General features: G+C 38.1%; 1 protein-coding gene across 1 annotated transcript in view; it reads left to right on the top strand.

The window, feature by feature from the left end:
• Positions 1 to 276: 276 nt before the first annotated feature.
• The window catches only part of cog6 (component of oligomeric golgi complex 6), a 72,310-nt gene continuing 50,910 nt past the window's right edge, over positions 277 to 21,676 (top strand). Inside the window, exons 1-4 of the mRNA XM_056265974.1 lie at positions 277 to 479; positions 1,288 to 1,431; positions 6,834 to 6,905; positions 9,581 to 9,639. Of these exons, the coding sequence (XP_056121949.1) occupies positions 324 to 479; positions 1,288 to 1,431; positions 6,834 to 6,905; positions 9,581 to 9,639 (431 nt within the window). The 5' untranslated portion in view covers positions 277 to 323. The remainder of the gene's footprint in view (positions 480 to 1,287; positions 1,432 to 6,833; positions 6,906 to 9,580; positions 9,640 to 21,676) is intronic.

Here is a 21,676-nt window from a genome sequence, read left to right as displayed (position 1 = left end):
GGGGAAACCTGTCACTCACATGATGATCCAATCAATTCCCGAAGGAAGATTTTTGATTCTTATTCAATAAACCGTTTTACTCCGATTCAATAGGGACTGTATTTTCCGATACAAAAGACTATCGCAACTTCCGTTTCATGCCGACCTTAAACATTACCCTTCAATGACAACCTCAAAAGACGAGTTTCTCATTTCTGGGGATATGATTGTTCAGCACAAATGTCAAAAAGCACGACTTGGGAAGCGGAACTAAAACATTCAGTACTTGTTCCAGTGGGACGTGTTTCTGGTTACTCAAAACAGCTTCCTGGAGGTTGACGTGGATGTTGATGATGGCAGAGACTAAAGCAGAGCTGTCAACTGATGCTTCAAGCCTTCACATCTCTAACAGCAGCGGGAATGTGTCCTCCTCACAGACCAACAACCCTCTGTCCAGAAAACTCAACAAGATCCTGGAGACCAGGCTGGATAATGACAAGGTCTGTGAGTGACGGTCAGGTCGCATTAGCTAACTTATTAGCCTCGCAGTGCACCTGTCACTACTCTTTAGAAGAATGATTAATAACACAAATTCTATGTCATGTTAATGTTATATTAAATAACATACTCTTCTTTTTCCTTAAAATTAATAGCCATTATGCATTCTTGGTTTAAACAGAGATAATAAAGCTGAACAAAGATAGCATCAAAAGTACCAACATTTCAGTAAGGTGGTGTACTCTAAATGAAATGCTTTACCATGTTATAACATGGCAAATCTATGGTACTACTTAAAGTAAAATATACTGACATTTATGTACTATGGTATTAAACAAATAAAATAATAATACTTGTATTAAGCAAGGACACATTAAATTGATCTAAAATGACCGCAAACATTACTACATTGTTACAAACTTTATTTTAATTAATGAATTACAATATACTGAAATAGAAAACAGAATAGTACTGATTTTACTGTATTTTAATTGAAGAAATGCAGCCTTGGGGAGCATAAGAGACTTTAAAAAAGACATAAAAAAATCTTGCCCAATCCAAACTATGAAACTAGTTTATCAAAAGACCATTGTATTTCCTTACCATCACTACTGTACTGCACTGCCACAGTATATTTGATAAAAGTTTGCAGTACAGATTAGACATATTGCTTTGATACTTTGTAAATCATCTGATGTCTCTAGCCATGATCTTCATGTCGTATGGGTTGTAGGCAGGATGCAGTTGATAAACAATCAGCAATGAAGGTCCTGTTGTCTCATTTATTTTCTGTATTTTCTCTATTTCTAGGAGATGCTGGAAGCGTTGAAATCTCTCTCCGTGTTTTTCACTGAGAACAGTCTGAGAACCAGGAGGAACCTGCGGGGAGACATCGAGAGACGCAGCCTGTCCATCAATGAAGAGTTCGTACGGATATTTAAAGAAGTGACGGAGGTAAATTCATAGGCAGAGCAGAGTAGAGCATAAGCAGTTGGAAGCTCATTATAGGTTTATAGGTGCAGAAATATATACACCATATATATATATATATATATATAAAACAATTTTTTGCCCGACAACCACCCCCTGTCTTCGGAGGTCAACTTTATTTTATTCATATAATGGTTTTAGAAAAAAAAGGGCTGAAGTAGCTCCGAGTGCCTTTATCCTAGTGCACATAATAAAAAAAAAAAAAAAAAAAACTGAGCATATGTTTGCAAATAATAAAGCGTAAAAGGGAAAGCACGCGGCTCACATTAACTGTTGAATTTGTAAAAAAGTTATGAGGGGATTCCAGGTTTCTTTGAAGGCAGATATATTGTTCTTTTTATGAGCAATGGTTTCTTCTGTCAAAATAAAATCTGTAATTAAGTTAATCCAATGGGTGAAATGCAAGATGATTTCGATTTCCAGTTTTGAAAGATTATTTTTTTAGCGACTGCTAAAGAAACAAGGACTAGGGTTTTGTATTTGGAAGGGATAGAGGTATCTGAAGTGTCTCCTAGGAGACAGACTGCAGCAGATAGTGGGACTCTGCAGTCCAGGATCGAGGATAGTGTATTGGTTAATGTGGTCCAGAGAGAGTGAACCGGCTGGCAGAGCCAGGTGGCGTGGAAATAGGTGTCTGTGCTCCCAGAGGTGCACTGTGAGCAGATGTCTGTGTCAGATAATCCCATTTTGAATAGTTTGCTCTGAGTGATGTGGGTTCTGTGGATAGTTTTATATTGTATGAGTTGTAAATTGGGGTTGGTGGTCATAGTAAAGGTATTTCTGCAGATCTGTGTCCAGAAATCTGAGTCGGGATATAGCGTGAAATCGCTTTCCCACTTCCCCTTAGGCAGGGTTATTGTGGGGTTAGATGTAGCAATGAAGCTGTAGTGTTTGGATATAAGTTTTCTCGGGTGGTTGGCTCACTAATTTTAGAAGGCTGCCGCTGTAGGGTGTTAGTTAAAGTTATTTTACTTTGAATGAAAAATTTAAGCTGTTGGTAGTAGTGGAAAAATTGGTCTCTCCCAATCCTGAATTTCTGAATAATTGAGGTGAAAGGCATAAATTTATGATTTTCAAATACGTGGTGAAGGTGGGTAATGCCATTTTGTTGCCATTTGGGGAAATAAATCAGTTCATTGTGAAGACGAAAGTCAGGGTTGTGCCAGATGCGGGTATACCTACATGGTAGAAAGGGGAGATCTGCGATTGAATTGGGGGAGCACAAGTATTGCTCAAGATCAAGCCATGGGTTGGAATGTGTCTGGTGTTGAGTCCATTTATACACTGTAGATACTGCAGTTGGTTCGCCAGATAATAGTGCATACAATTTGGTGCCTCCTAAGTGTTTTGTGTTTTGAAGTGCTGTAAGTGCTATCCTTGGTTTTTATTTTTTCCAATAGAAGTGGGTGGTGATAATATATATATATATATATTTTTTTTTTTATAACCATTTCTTTGAGGCAGCTCAGACTAAAACAATCCCAAACTATTACATTACATAAGCTGCCTGTGATGCTTTTTAATGATCTGCCATCTTACAGTGTACATTATATTTTTAAAGGGGTCATGACACGGATCTATAAAAATTATTTTAAAGGTTCTCTAAGCGATCCTGGGTGACTTCACTTCTTGTTGACGTTCGAACTATTGTCAAACAAAACAGAGGCTAGCTAGACCCTCCCTCCTCCTCTTCCGCACACTAACCCCCCAAACCACACCCCCAAACCCTTCTTGTCGGTCATTGGCTGGAACAGTTTGTTATGTTTCGGGGAGCGGGTCGCCGCAGTTTGTTTTTGGTGCTGTTTGTGGAGCCTGGGCTGTCTACAGAGATCGCGTTTCTTTACAGTGTGTTCAGGGGACAGGCAGCCAGCGGACAGTGAGGAGATGTTTGCTGTATGTGACAAAAAATGTTTTGGCCTAAAAAACGCGTGACATCCCTTAGAGCACCTTTAATATGTTCCTTGTGGTTTACTTAAAATGTTAATAAAGTTTTTTGAACATCCAAAAAAACAAAAAGATATGCAGAAAAAAACTATTACGGCACTCGCATCCGGTTTTGGCAAATGCCAGCTGCTAAAGGTACAATATGTAGGATTTTTGCAGTAAAATATCCAAAAACCACTAGGCCAATGTTATATATTTTGTTTAGTTGATTTAGTTTACTTATATTATCCCAAATGTTTCCAACTATTTGTAAATCGTGAGAAAATTGCGATTTTAACCAAGGAAACGGGACGTGTCAGCAGGGGTGAGGACTCGCCAGTCAATGGCGTCATATCCGCGTTACCCTCGGTTTCCGCTCGTACTGCCATAGTAACCATGGCAACAGACGTGGACAACTGTGTTATGCTTATCAGGACGCTCACGCTGTTGTTGTTTTGTTCAAACATTTTGGAGCATGGGAAGCAGACTTTGAGACAAAAAGAGGACTAGAACGAAGATCAACATCTTTCGAGATGCCGAGAGCTCCACGTCCACGACTAACTTCGAATTGACAGACGCGCGAGTGTTGCATGTACTTTATTAGACAGGTGAGCAAATGTAACGTTACATAAAACTAATCAATGTTATTTAGTTCAACATGATGAAATGTTAGAATATGATCTGTATGTTATTCTAATGTTGATCTAGCTCACTGCTAGTCTCATACAGCCAACACACAACCTAACTAACAACATTCAACACACTCAAATGCCGTTTAGTGTGATAGTGTAACTGTTAGAGCAAGTGAAACAGCGCTGCGTTACCTCAAGTTTAATTCGTCTAATAAACTGACCTGTGTGAGTATTAGTTCAGCACTTGCGTGTAGTTCGGTAGAATGAAATGTCCTTATTCCTTTATATCAGCGGGACTCGCGTGTGGCGCTGGTATACGTCTCTCATTAGCAATCATCTATGAAATGAGTTTTCACTCATCCATGAGTTTTCACTCATCCATGAAAGATCCATCAGCTTGACGACAAGATCCATAATTTCGCTTAATGCTTTGTGTCATCAATATAAGCAGGGGTGCACATAACTTTTTCAGTGAGTTACTCAGGTGAGTACCAGGAGATGGTGTTTGGTACTCACCCCATATAGCGTGGTCTTAATAAGTGCAGTCCTCCTCAGTGTAGAAGCTGTCAATCACAGCTGTCAATCATGACATCACATTCCTGTTTTTATAGCATCAAATAACTAACTAAAGACCGAACTTATTTTAAAAAACGAACACTTAAATTTACATAAGCGTGAAAAAAACTACCTAAAATGGCAGAAAACATCTTTGGAAAAAATTAATTTGAAGTGTAATTTGATTGTTTAGTTCATTAGACTTCATGGTGAGGATTTTGAACAACTCACTATAGCTGTGTCAGCCGGTATTTTGTCAGTCAAAAATAGTCGATCTCCGAATGCAACTTAACAGGGAGGAGAGTAAAGATGGAAAGCTCCTAAAGCTTAGTTCCATATAAATTCACGGATAATTTGTTGTTTTGTCGTAAGTGAAAAACAATATTGACCTTGTATTTGAAAAAGGATCCTCATATAAGAAACAATACTAAAATTCAGAGTCAGTTCAGTTCGCATTCGGAGATCGACTATTTTTGACTGACAAAATGCGGGTGTTACTGTTCCGGCGGACACAGCTACAGTGAGTTGTTCACTATCTTTATTTTTAGAAAACTCTGTGTACACAAAGAATGTTCTCAATGCTCGAGTTCATGTGTAGAGCCCCTGGTGATACTTCCAGCAAAGTTTCATGTTGTGTCGAGCCTTCTTAGTGTTTTAAAAATAGCGATTTTTGATGCTATCATATACGTGCCCCTAGCTCTCCCATTCAAAAGGCAATTTGACCGAAAACGAAAATACGGTCAAACTTAAAAGTGGCGTTTCCATTCTAATTATGCTTTTAAATGAAAGTTTGCCTCGGGTAGATTAACAAAAATACCCTAGGTTACATTTTGGCGACAGTTACCCTTTAAAGGACAACTCCGGTGCAAAATGAACCTCGGGTGTAATAACACATTGGTACAGACTAAATCGTTCCCTGAGATTTGTTTTCATGATAATCGAATGTAAAGAGTTTTATCTCTAAAAACAGTTTAGCTTATAACGCTAGTATATTGGGCATCGAGTAAGCAAAAAGAGATCGCTAGTTAATACCATTAACAAGGCTCAAATTAGCCCCACACTAACACGGCAGCATAATGAGTGTCCTTACATGCAAACCGAAGCATTGAGAACTTTGTAAGTGTATAGACAGTTTAATAAGAAGATACTTTACACAGACAGTAGTTAGCGCATACAAACAGGAGCCATCTTGGAAAACAGTCTGTGGGGCTAATTTGAGCCTTGTTAATGGTATTAACTAGCGATCTCTTTTTGCTTACTCTGCCCAATATACTAGCGTTATAAGCTAAACTGTTTTTAGAGATAAAACTCTTTATATTCGATTATCATGAAAACAAATCTCAGGGAACGATTTAGTCTGTACCAATGTGTTATTACACCCGAAGTTCATTTTGCGCCGGAGTTGTCCTTTAAGTACGCAAAGGCGCGTAATAACACAAGTGGCATTACGCATTTCTGATTTATGTCGCGCATGCGTACCTGCGTACCAGTTTGTGCACCCCTGAATATAAGCCTTTGTAATTGTAAGAGGTTAGTGACCCCTGGTGGTGAAAAATCCTACATATGGTACCTTTAAGTGACTGAACACCAAGGCCTATGGTGCGATGATTTAACTATTCGCCAATGTTGCTCTGGAGGCAGGCACATGCCCATATTTGCCCGTGTGACGTCACCGATCCTCCAATATCAAAACAAGTTGTTTTTCGAGATTGATTAAATAAATGCTTTGTTTATAATGACAAGGATGTTTTAAGCTATGAAACATGCAGGATGTTTTAATGGTACAAAGATCTCTTATATATCAAAAGATCAAGGCAAATTTGATTTTCACGACCCCTTTTAAATTACAATGTATATTATGAGTTTTTAAGATAAAAAAATGTTAAAAAAATTAATAGAAGTTAATTCAGCAAGGAACTGATCAAATGGGACACTTATGACTCTTACATTGAAAAAAAAAATCTATTTCAAATAAATTCTGTTCCGTTGAACACCATTCATCAAAGAATCCTGGGGGGAAAAAATCAATGGTTTCCACAAAAATATAAAGCAGCACAACTGTTTTTGACATTGATAGTAATCAGAAATGTTTCTTGAGCAGCAACTTATCATATTAGAATGATTTATGAATGATCATGAGACACTGAAGACTGGAGGATTTAACATTTTTACTTTGCATTTGCACATAAGCTCCTTACCTTCTGCTGCTGTGTAGGACTCCTCCTCAGAGATCTTAAGTGTGTCTTTCTGCTTCAGGAACTAGAGGGCGTTCATGAAGATGTTCAGGCCATGAGCTCCTGCTGTGAAGAAATGACCAACAGGTTAAAGGTAATCATGCATGTTTGCTTTCAGATAGTTACAATCATCATCTGTAAAAGACCATGTGAAATCAAAATGGGACTTTTGTTGCTTTATATCAATATCTATTGGCTTTTGAGTCATCTATATACCAGTGTACTCCAGAACGTTGACAAAATAAAAGTTTAAAGTCCCCCTGTAGTCAATTATGTTATCACGTAAAACTCATCTTTGATCACCAAAATTACATATTTAAATGTTATTTCATCTTGAATGTAACTATACCCTTGCCTCATTTAGTATATGCAGTTCTATGAATATGCAAATGAGCCCCGCCTCCACTCACTCACTCAGCTCAGAGATCCACTCGTTGACGATCACACGTTGACCTGATTGGTTACAAGGTAGTTTGTGACGTCAGAAACACCAGCGATTTCAAACCGCGTCTTTGGTTCACTGCAGTTCTAAGGAGAAAATACTCAGCAATGCTGTCGACTTATGAATTTACACATGGTTTGTCTTAAAGCATATTAAAAACACCACATAGTAGTAGTAGTAATAGTAGGCCTCCTCCGGTCGTTTGTCGACCATGGGTATTGCTCCCTAATGGTGATGATACACAGGGCAACTTTTTGAGCAATGTTGCTGGTAGTGTTGTCACGGTACAAACATTTCAGTATTCGGTACCAATACCAGTGAAAATCCACGGTTCTCGGTACCAAAGCTTAATTTAGATCAAATTTACATATATTAAAGTGTATATCACAGTTACAAAGATGGAAACTGTAGTATTAAAAACACTTTACAATAAGATTCTATTTGTTAGATAACGTTAGATAAAATGACCTAACAATAAACCATAGTTATATACATAGCAATTATTCTCCTTGGGGTTCATTTAAAAATATACTAAATACATTTTTTAAATCAAAAGTTTTATCTGTTAACATTATTTAATGCACAATGAATGAAGTGAACAAACATGAACAATCAAGTGTTTGTATTAAATAACATTCACAAACATTAATTAATGTTGTAAAAATATATTGTTCACTCAATGTGTTGATGTTAACACATCAAGTAATGTTAATGAATGGAATCTTATTGTAGTGTTACCAAACTATACAGGAGATAAAACATGTTTTATTTGACTTAACTGTAGCCTACTTTTATTTAATCCAAAACTGCCAAAAATGTCACTCTTGCCTGTCTTCAAAACTTGAGAACCCTGTAGCTGATTTCTAATACAAGGGCTAGAAATCAATTAATTCTTTGCTGATACTTCCTCGTCATCACGGAGAGCGCAGTTTGCACCGCTTTCTCCTTCTCTCCACAAGCGCTCGCTCTCGCGTGTCTCCGCTATGCAACCATAAACAGTGACGCGCCTGGAAAAACAAGCTTGCACGTGGCTTCTATTATGAGCGCGCTTCCCGCGCGCCTATATTTGAAATTTGCACGCGCAAAAAACGTGCTGTGTGAACGTGTGAACGGCCCTTTATGGCAACGTGACATTAGCCTAATTCAACATATTTCCATATGTGGCTCTGTCCTCCTTTCTTGTCAACAAGTGGATTCAGAGCCAACGCATTAGCAGCCCCGCCGGTCGCCATGTCTCAGTGTTTTTATGAAGAGGACGCAACTCTGCACCTTTCGGACAGCGCATCAAGAACCGGATTAACCCGGTACTCGGTACCTAGAAAAACTGGTACCGTAACCGTTAATTTTTTTTAGTACCGACTTGGTACTGAAGTACCGAGTTTTTTGACAACACTAGTTGCTGGGCAATATTGCCGTCAACGGGCAACCAGATGCGACACAGGGCCCACGACCGACCTAAATTATCCAGATAGAAATGTATTGCCCATTTTCAATGGGAAAGTGCCCAAGCAACAATAGCTCGGCAAGATTGCCCAGCAACATTGCTCAAAAAGTTGCCCTGTGTATCATCACCTTAAGAGTTCGTAGTGTTGCGACTAAAACAGCATCGTCAGTGGCTGGTGAGTCCAAAGCGGGAGTGACAGTCTCTGCTCCTCTGCTAGCTTCAAGATCTTCTCCTCGCCTGTATTTAGCTGTTTCTTGAGCATACTGCGGTTAGCTGCAATGTCCTCCCAGATATCTGTATTGATGTCCAAGGCTTTCATGTCTCGCTTGCAGACATCTTTGTATCTCAACTGGGGGCGACCTTTGGGTCTTTTGCTGTATGCGAGTTCACCATAGAGGATGTCCTTGGGGATCCGCCCGTCTTCCATACGGCGCATGTGGCCAAGCCAGCGCAGTCTGCGGTGTCTGAGCAGCGTGTCCATGGTGGGGAGGCCGGCACGGGCAAGCACCTGGGTGTTGGGCACTTTGTCGTTCCAGCTGATACCAAGGATGCGGCGAAGACATCGCATGTGGTAGCTGTTCAGCTTTTGCTCTTGCTTGGCATATGTTGTCCAGGATTCACTCCCGAACAGGAGGGTGCTGACTATGCAGGCTTTGTACACTGCCATCTTGGTTTGGGTGGTCAGCTTGGGGTTTTCCCAGACGCGAGTGGCCAGTCGTCCTACCAAAAACACCACATAGACATATAAATAACACTCAAATTTTGATTTTCAAAACAGGGGGACTTTAAAAGCAATTTCAAGAAGATATTATAATGTGCATAGATGAAGGACCAACATGCTTTTCCCCCCATAACCCAGCTGTCATGTTCTGTTTATCAACAGGCAGCCAAAGAACAAACCCAGGACTTGATTGTGAAAACCAACAAACTTCAAGGAGAGAAGTGAGTCTGATATAATGCTCTGCAGTGTTTGACTGATATGAGGTTTTCAATAGCTGGGGAGCTGGCTTGCCAGTGGCATATATTGAAGCAATATCAAAATGAAAAAGAGGTGCAATACAATTAAACATCCCTGTGGCACTAAATATCATATGGAGCCTGTGGTGTAACAACATCTGGTGTCACAATATATCGCAATACAAAAATACAACATGGATCGTGACAAAATGTTTTACATACATTTCCTTTAGCATCAAATATGGTAAAGGACAGACATTTAAGCTTCCGGGTTTATTAATTATTATTAATAAAATAAAAATAAAATGCATTATATAATATCATATACTTTATCAAAACTTTTAAAATGTTTGCATTCAGTCAGGTCCAAGCCTGCGCAAGTTCACCCCTTATGTGACACCAAATTTAGCATTTTAATAAACCTTACTTTTTTATATATGTGTTAGAAGTAATAATTACAATTATAATAAACTTTAAAACTCCATTTCGGCATTGTTCAAAGTATTGTGAGTATTTTATCATGAGGTCGGTATCATGTATCGAACAAATCGTGACATGAGTGTATTTACACCCCTATACCGGGTATCTGGGCTGGCCCATTTTGCTACGTAAATAAATAAACAATGAATTATATTAACCCTCATGTGGTGTTCAAAACCCTATAACACCTGTGGTGTTCCCGGTCAAAAATGACCGGGCCATAAAAAAAACCTTATAAATCACTCATTATACCATATTTTCACCCAATCTTGGATTCAATCTTTTTGTCAACATGTTCTCTTTCAATTAGGACTGGTTTTATATTTTGATTTGCATCTGAATAACCATAGGCCTCATTTATTTGAGAGTAGGCATTTCATTTTTTGAGTAATTTTTGTACAATTTTTGAATAATTTTGGAAATATTAAATAAAATCTGAAGAAAATTGGTATTGTTGATCACACTAGTCAACTTAACATTTTCACCAGGAATTTTGTTTTGATACTTTTGTTTTGTAAAAAATATGGCACATAGTCACACTTGTGGTGTTCCCGGTCAAAAATGACCGGCCTATAAAAAATAGCTTATAAGTCACTCATTATACCATTTTTTCACCCAATCTTGGATTCAATCTTTTTGTCAACTTGTTCTCTTTCAATTAGGACTGGTTTTATATTTCTGTTTGCATCTGATTAATCGGGGGCCTCATTTGTCTGAGAGTAGGCATCTCATTTTTTTAGTAAAAAACAAATCATTTATGAGTAAATTTGGAAATATGAAAAAAAAAATGAAAAAAAAATGGCTACTGTTGATCACACTAGTCTACTCTAATGTTTCACCAGGAATTTTGTTTTGAAACTTTTGTTTTGTAAAAAATATGGCACATAGTCACACTTGTGGTGTTCCCGGTCAAAAATGACCGGCCTATAAAAAATAGCTTATAAATCACTCATTATACCATATTTTCACCCAATCTTGGATTCAATCTTTTTGTCAACTTGTTCTCTTTCAATTAGGACTGGTTTTATATTTCTGTTTGCATCTGATTAATCGTGGGCCTCATTTGTCTGAGAGTAGGCATCTCATTTTTTGAGTAAAAAACAAATAATTTATGAGTAAATTTGGAAATATGAAAAGTAAATATGAAAAAAATGGCTACTGTTAATCACACTAGTCTACTCTAATGTTTCACAAGGAATTTTGTTTTGAAACTTTTGTTTTGTAAAAAATATGGCACATAGTCACACTTGTGGTGTTCCCGGTCAAAAATGACCGGCCTATAAAAAATAGTTTATAAATCACTCATAATACCATATTTTCACCCAATCTTGGATTCAATCTTTTTGTCAACTTGTTCTCTTTCAATTAGGACTGGTTTTATATTTCTGTTTGCATCTGATTAGTCGTGGGCCTCATTTATCTGAGAGTAGGCATGGTCAAAAATGGTCACAATGGCCGACCATTGAAAGTGAATGGGAGAGACTGAAAATAACAGAACAATTTAGTTTTCAGGAGCATGTTCATTATTTTCATGTACACATATGAGCATGTGTGCTTGCAAACATCGAGCCCTTGGACCTGTGCATGTATCGATACATTTATACACACGCTACCCAGACACACACGTTAAAACACACAAACTTTTTTAAATATTACACACATTCTTTTCCACAGAGAGAAATTTGATCCTACCCTAACCTGCATCTAATATACATTTATCCATCTGACATTACCACACACACACACACACACACACACACACACACAGGCCGTGATCAGATTTTTGACTCAGAAACTAGTGAGGAGGAGGAAATTCAGGATGCATCTTGCAGTGAAGATGTTTCTGAAGAGGAAGGCACCACTGAATCGGCTACGGAGCTTGAAACAACTGATGAGGAGCAGTCTTCCAGTGATGAGGGCCCAGCTGAGGTTACCGTTTCATTCTGGTCAAAAGATGGAACTTTGTCCTGGCCTTCATCCCCACCTATGAGGCAAGGCAGGTTTTCTTCTGAAGGCCTTCCTCTTCAGAAACATCTTCACTGCAAGATGCATCCTGCATGTCCTCCTCCTCACTAGTTTCTGAGTCAAAAATCTGATGAATAACATCATGTGCAGAGAGCTGTTTTGCATTGTGCTGCCACAAATGAATGACAAGCAAGGTGCTGTGAGGCATTTTATATATGCCTGTGCTATCACATGATGTATATTTGTAAATATTGTATAGTTCTGTTTGAGAACCTCACAGTTCCAAAACAAAATGTCATAATATTTTGTCTGAAAGCTGTGATGAAACAAGACCATGAAAGAAAGATTCTTTTGAAGCCGGGTCACTGCAGTCATGGCCAGTTTGTGTGTGTGTGTGTGTGTGTGGTAATGTCAGATGGATAAATGTATACTAGATGCAGGTTAGGGTAGGATCAAATTTCTCTCTGTGGAAAATAATGTGTGTAATACTCAAAAAAGTTTGTGTGTTTTAACGTGTGTGTGTGTCTGGGTAGCGTGTGTATAAATGTATCGATACATGCACAGGTCCAAGGGCTCGATGTTTGCAAGCACACATGCTCATATGTGTACATGAAAATAATGAACATGCTCCTGAAAACTAAATTGTTCTGTTATTTTCAGTCTCTCCCATTCACTTTCAATGGTCGGCTATTGTGACCATTTTTGACCATGCCTACTCTCAGATAAATGAGGCCCACGATTAATCAGATGCAAACAGAAATATAAAACCAGTCCTAATTGAAAGAGAACAAGTTGACAAAAAGATTGAATCCAAGATTGGGTGAAAATATGGTATTATGAGTGATTTATAAACTATTTTTTGTAGGCCGGTCATTTTTGACCGGGAACACCACAAGTGTGACTATGTGCCATATTTTTTACAAAACAAAAGTTTCAAAACAAAATTCCTTGTGAAACATTAGAGTAGACTAGTGTGATTAACAGTAGCCATTTTTTTCATATTTTCTTTTCATATTTCCAAATTTACTCATAAATTATTTGTTTTTTACTCAAAAAATGAGATGCCTACTCTCAGACAAATGAGGCCCACGATTAATCAGATGCAAACAGAAATATAAAACCAGTCCTAATTGAAAGAGAACAAGTTGACAAAAAGATTGAATCCAAGATTGGGTGAAAATATGGTATAATGAGTGATTTATAAGCTATTTTTTATAGGCCGGTCATTTTTGACCGGGAACACCACAAGTGTGACTATGTGCCATATTTTTTACAAAACAAAAGTTTCAAAACAAAATTCCTGGTGAAACATTAGAGTAGACTAGTGTAATCAACAGTAGCCATTTTTTTCATTTTTTTTTTTCATATTTCCAAATTTACTCATAAATTATTTGTTTTTTACTCAAAAAATGAGATGCCTACTTTCAGACAAATGAGGCCCACGATTAATCAGATGCAAACAGAAATATAAAACCAGTCCTAATTGAAAGAGAAGAAGTTGACAAAAAGATTGAATCCAAGATTGGGTGAAAATATGGTATAATGAGTGACTTATAAGCTATTTTTTATAGGCCGGTCATTTTTGACCGGGAACACCACAAGTGTAACAAGGTAACAAAACTCCCACAAAAAAATAAGAAAATTTTCAAAAAACCCCTGAGATTTAGTTAAACCGTTTGGGAACAAAGTCACTAAGTTTCAGTCCAAAGCGATAACATTAACTAGTATTTTCGGGAAAAAGAAAATCTTCTCCGGGTCAAATTGACCCGAACACCACATGAGGGTTAAAATGATGTTGCCTGTCCTTCAGTCTGCCCAGGGGAATGGTCCTGTGCGGCCCACTTTAGTCAAAATCATTAGTGTGCTCAGGTTCAGCACCGTCCTTCGGAGGAGACGTTAAACCGAGGTCCTGACTCTGGTCATTAAAAATCCCAGGATGTCCTCCGAAAAAAGATTAGGGATGTGACCCCGGCATCCTGGTCAGATTTGCCCACTGGCCTCCGTCCATCATGGCCTCCTGATCATCCCCATATATACTGATTGTCTCCTCTCCACCAATAAGCTGGTGTGGTGGGCGTACTGGCGTACTATGGCCATTGGCGTACCATTGGTGCTTGAGGAGATTCCCTCCTTCTGTTTAAAGCGCTTTGAGTGCAGAGAAAAGCGCTATATAAATGTAACAAATTAATGTTTCCAAGCTTTCCTTAAGTAATTCCATGTCTAAGAAAAGGATTCATAAACTCAAAGTGGGAAAGTTATTGTCCCTCAGACTTAGAACATGGTAAAACTGATTTTCACTTTAAGTAAGCCTGGTGTTTAGGAAAATGTCATGTATTAAAATAAAAATATAATTTTCAAATAATATAATTTGCTTATAGGGGTTGGGACATACTCGGTAGACCCGATTAACCAATAGAAATTTGTCGGTTGACTGTCTGAGAGACGGGCTCAAATGAAGCCGCTGCTTATAAAGCACTTTTTTTGTCGACTTATTGGGCTTAAACGGTTAAATACAGATACTTATGTGTCAAAGTGACCATGTGTTTGCAAGTAAACGCAGTCATTTATGTCTTAAGTGAACGTAAACCGCTGAGAAAGAAAACGCACGAGTGCATTGTATCCGTGCAGTCAGTAGAAGACACTTTCTACCGTTGCTATTTTTTCTGTTTCTATGCACTGACGTCTGCTCCTAAATGTTCTGTCATGTAATTGATGAATATCCAGCACTCGTTCCAGAATGTCACAGTGTTGTATTTCCGGTAAACATCAGAATGTTGGCCTATTCTTAGCAGTACAGTGGCTCTGTCAGCAGGGCCGCCTTTCAGAGCCGATGACGACAAGACTGCGGCGTTACGCCAATCTCATTTCCATTTATACATCCGAGAAATCTGATAGAGTGTGCACATGTTCACCGCTAAGCACTGTGATGTCCAACTTTTGATGAGGTCAATGAATCATTCATCGTCTTCTGCTGGAAAGTTTTATCCCTGCTACAGTGCAGTTTTGCATTTCCGATTACTATTCCCTTTATCTGTTTTGCTGCTTGCTTTGAATGCAACTGATTACAAGACAATGCGATACACTAAAGTTAATACTATGACACTGAGAGAAGAGGATTCTGGTATATGCGACTGTGTTAACTTGATTGGTCGAACCAAATCCTATCAGGGAATTTGGCTCTTGGTCTGAGACTCAAGGTGACGGCACAGAATGATAAATCGAGGCTCTAGATTCAGCGTATCTTGTACTTCCTGCTACCCACAGATCAGGTTTATGGCCCTCACTGGTGAAATGTGCTTGTTTATGGCCATTGAGAGACTGCCAGTGAAAGTCATTTGAGTGGAATTGATTGAAGAGAGGGCTGACGGGGCATTGACTCTGCTGGGCTTTCGGTGTGCCATGTGGTGGACCAATGAGATGCGGAGAGAGAGAGACAAATACCAGTGAGGTACTTTGCTGTCTGCTTTCCACGGGCAGCTGCTTTCTAAGCATGTACGTGTCCACTGGTTCGGAGCTGAGTGGGTGTTTTCTGTTCAGTCTCTATTGGAGCTGATGCAAGGCTTATGCAGGGCATTGTGGGATTGACAGTGGAGTGGAGTGTTTAGAAATGCCAACTATATTCAGTTGTGACAGTTGCTATGAGGCAGTGTAATAAGTTTGTTTGTTAATAGTGCTGCAGATTCTGGAGGATTTAGTCCTAAGCACAGTTTTACAAATTACTACTTTTTATTTTAAAATACTCTACAGGCAACTCACAATTGATTCCAGTTTAGTCTGGCAACACACACACGTGCGTTTGTGATCTAAGATTTTTTGTTTTTGAAAGACAATTGCATGTATTTCATAAAAAATACAGTAAAATCATTGTGAAATATTATTAAAATTTAAAAGAACTGTTTTGTATTTTAATATATTTAAAAAAAATAATTTATTCCTGTGATGGCAAAGCTAAATTTTCAGCATCATTACTCCAGTCTTCAGCGTCACATGATCCTTCAGAAATCAGTCTAATATGCTGGTTTGATGCTCAAGAAACTTTTCTTAAGGATTTTTTTTTTCAGGATTCTTTGATAAATAGAAAGTCTAAAAGAAAAGCATTTACAGAATAATTTCTCTATATATTTATTTTTAGAATTTATTTTTCATTTGTCTTTACTGTCCCTTTTAATAAATTTTTTGTGTCCTTGCTATAAGAAGTTTAGTAACTTCTTTAACTTTAAATAAAATCCTACAGGCTCAAACTTTTTAACGTTTTGAACGTGTTTATAAAATATTAATTTAGCACGGAATGAAATATAAGTATATTTATAGTTGACAAGTTTATTCATCTCTCCATTTTTTTCCCCTGTTGAGTTTACCACAATGCATTGTGGGTTGAATTCTATGTGAGGGGAAAAATGGGACGCTGTCTGGTGTTCGAAGGCAACATAACTTTTGGAACAAACTTCACTCCAGGCACGCGCTTATGATGTCTCAGTAGGTTGGGAACTCATTAGGCTTTGGAAAAGAGGCGCAGACTTCAATGAGGATGGGGAACATTGTGAAGACAGAACAAGATCTTTTGATTAAGAGATGAACGGACTGAGAGATGGAAGTTCAGAGGGTTGTGTGATTAAACGAGTCTGAGATTGGAAGAGGAAATAATCCTGTTGTTTTAGAAGCGAGAGTCCACCGTATCTCTGACCTTGTGGAGCGGCCCTTGATTTTGGCACCAAAGGAGATGCTGACAGCTGTGATGGACAGCTGGCGTCTCCACGCTCTACTAACATCAACCCCTGTACTCGTCCAGCACGAGAGTTTGTCTAAATCCACAGAGTGTCACACAAAGACAGACAAGTGAGAGAGAAGAGAGGGTGAGGGAGAAAGAGACCTTGATGAAACTATAATGAGGTTATTTTTCGGCAATATATTGTAATAGAATTCTGTCAGGAAATATTTGTCCAGGCCAATAAAAATGCTTAGTGTTCGTTCCATGCAATTTCGTGAGTTTTCAAATTCATTCATTTTAAAGGGGACATGTCACTGAAAACAAGATGCCCCTTCCTCTTTTTTGTTTGGTATACTGAATGCAAAAGCTTCCTCTTCAAACATGGCTTGTTTATGATGCCATAACCATGAGCTTATTAATGATCACTGAACTTTGCAAAGTAAAACCTGTGTAATATCCAGCAACTTGGTCCTCCCAGATCAGGGGTATCCAATCCTTCTCCTAGGGCCAACATCCTGTAGAGTTTAGATCCAACTTGCCTGGAATCGCCCCAAACATCACGTTCTGGTAGGGATGGGCGATATGGACTTAACAATATATCACGATATTTTCTGGTATTTATTGCGATAACGATATCAATGACCATATCAATATAGTACCATTCACCACTGTTTTTGGCTACAAGTGATGGCTGCATGCATTCTTGAGAACCTCAGAAACACAAACATTGAGCTAAAATAAAATGTACCCATCATCAAATAGGCTCCTGTTTATATACCAATTACATAAAAGAATAAAAAAAACAGTAAAAAATTCAAACACCAGCCCTTGCAGAAATGGAAAAGTTGCACTGAAAAACATCACACAATAATAATTCAAACCAATTACAAGTTTGAAATGTAAAAAACTAACAATAATACTGATAAGATAATACTACTACTACGAATTCTACTACTAATTACAATATAAACCGCACTAAGGATTGATGAGCTGCTCGGTTCATGATTATTAATAAATCACGAAGTCTGCGTTCGCTCGAACTGCCAATGAGATTTTGCGTTTCTGCATTAGTTTCTGCTTGCTCAAAGGCTGAATAATTCCAAATGAACTCCATTATTTTTACAGGAAAATACAACAAATAATATTGTTTACATGTAGCATGTCGATTCTGCGTGGTATGTAAGTGAAACTCTCAAGCGCTCAGTCAGTGTTCGGCGAGTAAAAAATATATCTGTGAACCAGGTCCAGATTGTAGTCCCTCGTGTCACGATAAACTTCACCTCAGCTTCACGTCCAGTTGTTTTCACTCTGCATGTGAGCTGCGAATGAATGGGTCCCAAATAGAAATACGTCATCAACTACACTTTAAACCCTAACGCTCAAAATAATTAATTGGTTTGAGTAGGACAAACCTAAATTAAACTAACTAGTTCAGTCAAATGAACTTTAATGAGTATTTAGCACTTTCTTTTTCTTTCAAGTTCACAGAATTGATATATTTTAAGTAAACTGAACTGTTTCATTGGTTTGAGTTTTATGAAATTATTTCTTTTAATTTAGACGAACATCTATCATTTATCGTTATTAACGCGGGAAGACTAATTCTTATCGTGAGGAGAATTTTTACCGGTACATCGCAAATGATAATATATCGCCCATCCCTACTTTCTGGTGATCCTGAAGACCTAGCTAGTTTGGGTGTGTTTAATTTGGAGCTAAACTCTGCAGGAAGGGGGACTTCCATGGTCATGGTTGGACACCCCTCCCAGATGAACGACAATGTGAAGTATGGTGGAACACAGAAGCTAGCCAATCATAACATCTTATGGGACATTCACTGGGCTGCTTGTTTTGAAAAGTGATTTCTCTGTGAGTGGTGTTTCTTACATAGGTACGCTATGGACAATATACAATGGACCTTTTTGCTCACAAAATTTCACAGAAAATTCGCACCTTAAGGGTCAGTTATAAAATGGTCATGAAAACTAAATTATGACTACCATTAAGTTGACTTTAGAGAACAAATATAAAATGCAGAACTGTAGAATGTGTCCACTTTACACATATTTAATATACGTTTTGCTGCATTGTCCCATATGGAGTCACATTGGGTATGCTATGAATACAGTGTCCTTCCACATTGTGTTGTCCTGCTGTTCTGTTGAGACACTGCCTGTCTCAGTGACATTTTTATCAGCCAGATGGGATTGTGCCTGCTTGTCCAGCTGCTTTTTAACCTTGGCTGATTGTGTCTGTCCCCAGAGGGACAGCTGTGCAAGGGACAGGTCAGGACATGGCTTGTCATGCTTCCAAAGAGGACAGAAAGCAGGATCTAAAATATTAATAAACAGCTGCTGGTGTTCAGCTTTCTCAATCTGGAGTTCATCTTGCCGGATAACCTTTCTGTCACTGATATTGAGTGTGAAAATTGCGTGGCAGAAATACCTGCAACAGTAGTTGATTTATACAAAATGCATTCATTTATTAATTTTCATAGCTTCATTTAACTGAAGTGATTGATTGATGTAGAGGCTCAAGTTTTTGAGAGGCTTGATCAATTACTGAAGTTTTTATTCTTTACTCCGGAACGCTTTCTGCATATAAACTATAGCGTGATTCCGGACGAGCCCCCGGTTTTTCACTTATTAAACCTCTAGAATCTCTGTGGTGTATCATGATGTTTTTTGTTGAAAGCACTTTGATATCAGTGGAAAAGCCTGAGCACTGTGTCATTTAAAACTGAGAATAAATGCAGATACCACTTTGCGACACTACTGAAAGCTCCAACATAAAAGACCATGGACAGTCAAACAGACCACGACCTGGCAGCATTGTTTTTCCACAACCTTCATTATATCAACTCAACTCCCTCTCATTATATCTTCCTCCTATCAATGAAGCTTTCGTTGGTGTTGAGAGACCTTTTCATTAAGAGGCTAGAAGTGAGTGTCATTCTGAAGGCTGTAGCCCGTCACCTGTCTGAAGTCTGATGTGAGGTGATGCCTCTTGCATCCAACACTCATTACAGAAGAAGATCAGCCACAGATAGTTTAGTACGTTATGACATTTCTGTGAAATAATGCTTTAAACCTGTGTTTCTCAACTGGTTTTGCTTCAGGACCCTAATTTTACACTTAGACGTCGTGCCAACCCAACACAATTTTTACAAAAGTAAAAATATTTGAAAAAATAGACACAAATGGTCCTTAAAGTCAAACAGAAATATTTTTTGATGTTGCTATTTTTGTATTAACTTTTTGATGTTTGTTACATTTAATGATAATTTGGTGGTTTCTCTTGGCAGCTAATAATTCATTGCACAAAACTCATGATGATCAACATTTCCTCCCTTTTAAAAGTTAATAGCTTAAAATGTTGATCACAGTCTGTTTTGTGCTATTAACTATTATAACACTTTTCCACTGACATCAATCATCTTTGTGGCGTAACAGGATGTTTTTTCCTTCTGTATCAGTGTTGCCAAGTCCGCGGGTTTCCACAGGAATTGGGCATTTACGCTGTGTACGCTGCGGGTTGTTTTTTTAGTCCGCGGGTTGAAGCGACCCGTAACACGGTTTTTATCCCTCGGAATGCAATTATTTATTTATTTTTTGCGGAGAACTGATGAATGTCCAACCAGTGTCATTTTGAGATGTGCTCGGCTCCTTTTCTGATGGATTGTCAATAGATAGGAAAGGATAACTGACATAACATTCAGGGAAGACCATTTTTTAATTGTCTAAACAATGTTGTTCTGGTCTCTGAAGGGTAGGGATGTCCCGATCAGGTTTTTTTGCCCTCGAGTCCGAGTCATTTGATTTGGAGTATCTACCGATACCGAGTCCCGATCCGATACTTATATAATACATAAAAAAAGAATAAAGAAGAGAGAAAAAACAGATCCAGGATGTTCCTTATTTTTTATTTAATTCACCTTATTTTAACATTCAACAACTCTGTTAACAAACAGAGCACTTCTGTGATAATAGCTTGAACAATCAAGTAATAAATAACATAAAATCTTCACTTTTGGACTTTAGTGCAACAGTAAATATAGAAAAAGTCTATTATAAAAACAAATAGCGCCTCAACTTAAAATACCCGGCAGGCATGTAAACAAAAAATAAAAATGTTTTAAAAGTGTATAAAAAAATGAGAATATATACATTAGGGGTGTAACAGTTCACAAAATTTGCGGTTTGGTTCGATACGATACAGCAAAAAGAAAGAAATGCCAGAGAAATTTCCTATTTATTAAAAGAAAAACTATTTTAAAATAAGTTTGAGTTTTCCTACATCTTGAAACTTTCAGGTTTATAAATGGGGGTAATCTTTGAAGGATGAACAAATAATGTTTTGGTAATCACATTAAAAATAACATTTAAATATATATTTATATAATATTTGAGTTTTGAAGTACAACATTAAATCCATGTTCATTCACGGCACAATGTTTCTCCTGGTTCCCACGTCAGCGCTGTTTGATCTAATAGAGATCTACGGTTAATAACAGAGAAATGTGAATGCTTCTCAGTAGATCTCGCAGGAATGTTATTACTTCAGTGGCGAATTCAAATGTTTTCTTCACTGGATCTCTCAGCACAGTGTCGCTTGATCTCGCGCTGCACAGATGTTGCTGGTCCGAACTGATAAATGGTCCGCGAAGCAGCACAATATAATGAGTAAAGCAGTTTCGTTCCGCTTTCATTACGTTTGCCATTTGATGTTGCGCAACGCAACCGAACCGGTTCAATAATTACGAATACATGTACCGTTATACCCCTAATTTACATATATCCGAGTCCTGATCGGGAGGTAACGTCCGATTCCGATCGAGTCTGAAACCACGTGATCGGGCCCGATTTCCGA

Source organism: Rhinichthys klamathensis, unplaced genomic scaffold (assembly GCF_029890125.1).
Source record: "Rhinichthys klamathensis goyatoka isolate OS25496 unplaced genomic scaffold, OSU_Roscu_1.1 h1tg000243l_1, whole genome shotgun sequence".
Classification (NCBI taxonomy): domain Eukaryota; kingdom Metazoa; phylum Chordata; class Actinopteri; order Cypriniformes; family Leuciscidae; genus Rhinichthys; species Rhinichthys klamathensis.
The sequence above is the reverse complement of the archived record's forward strand: the minus strand, read 5'-3'. Positions and strand labels throughout refer to the sequence as shown.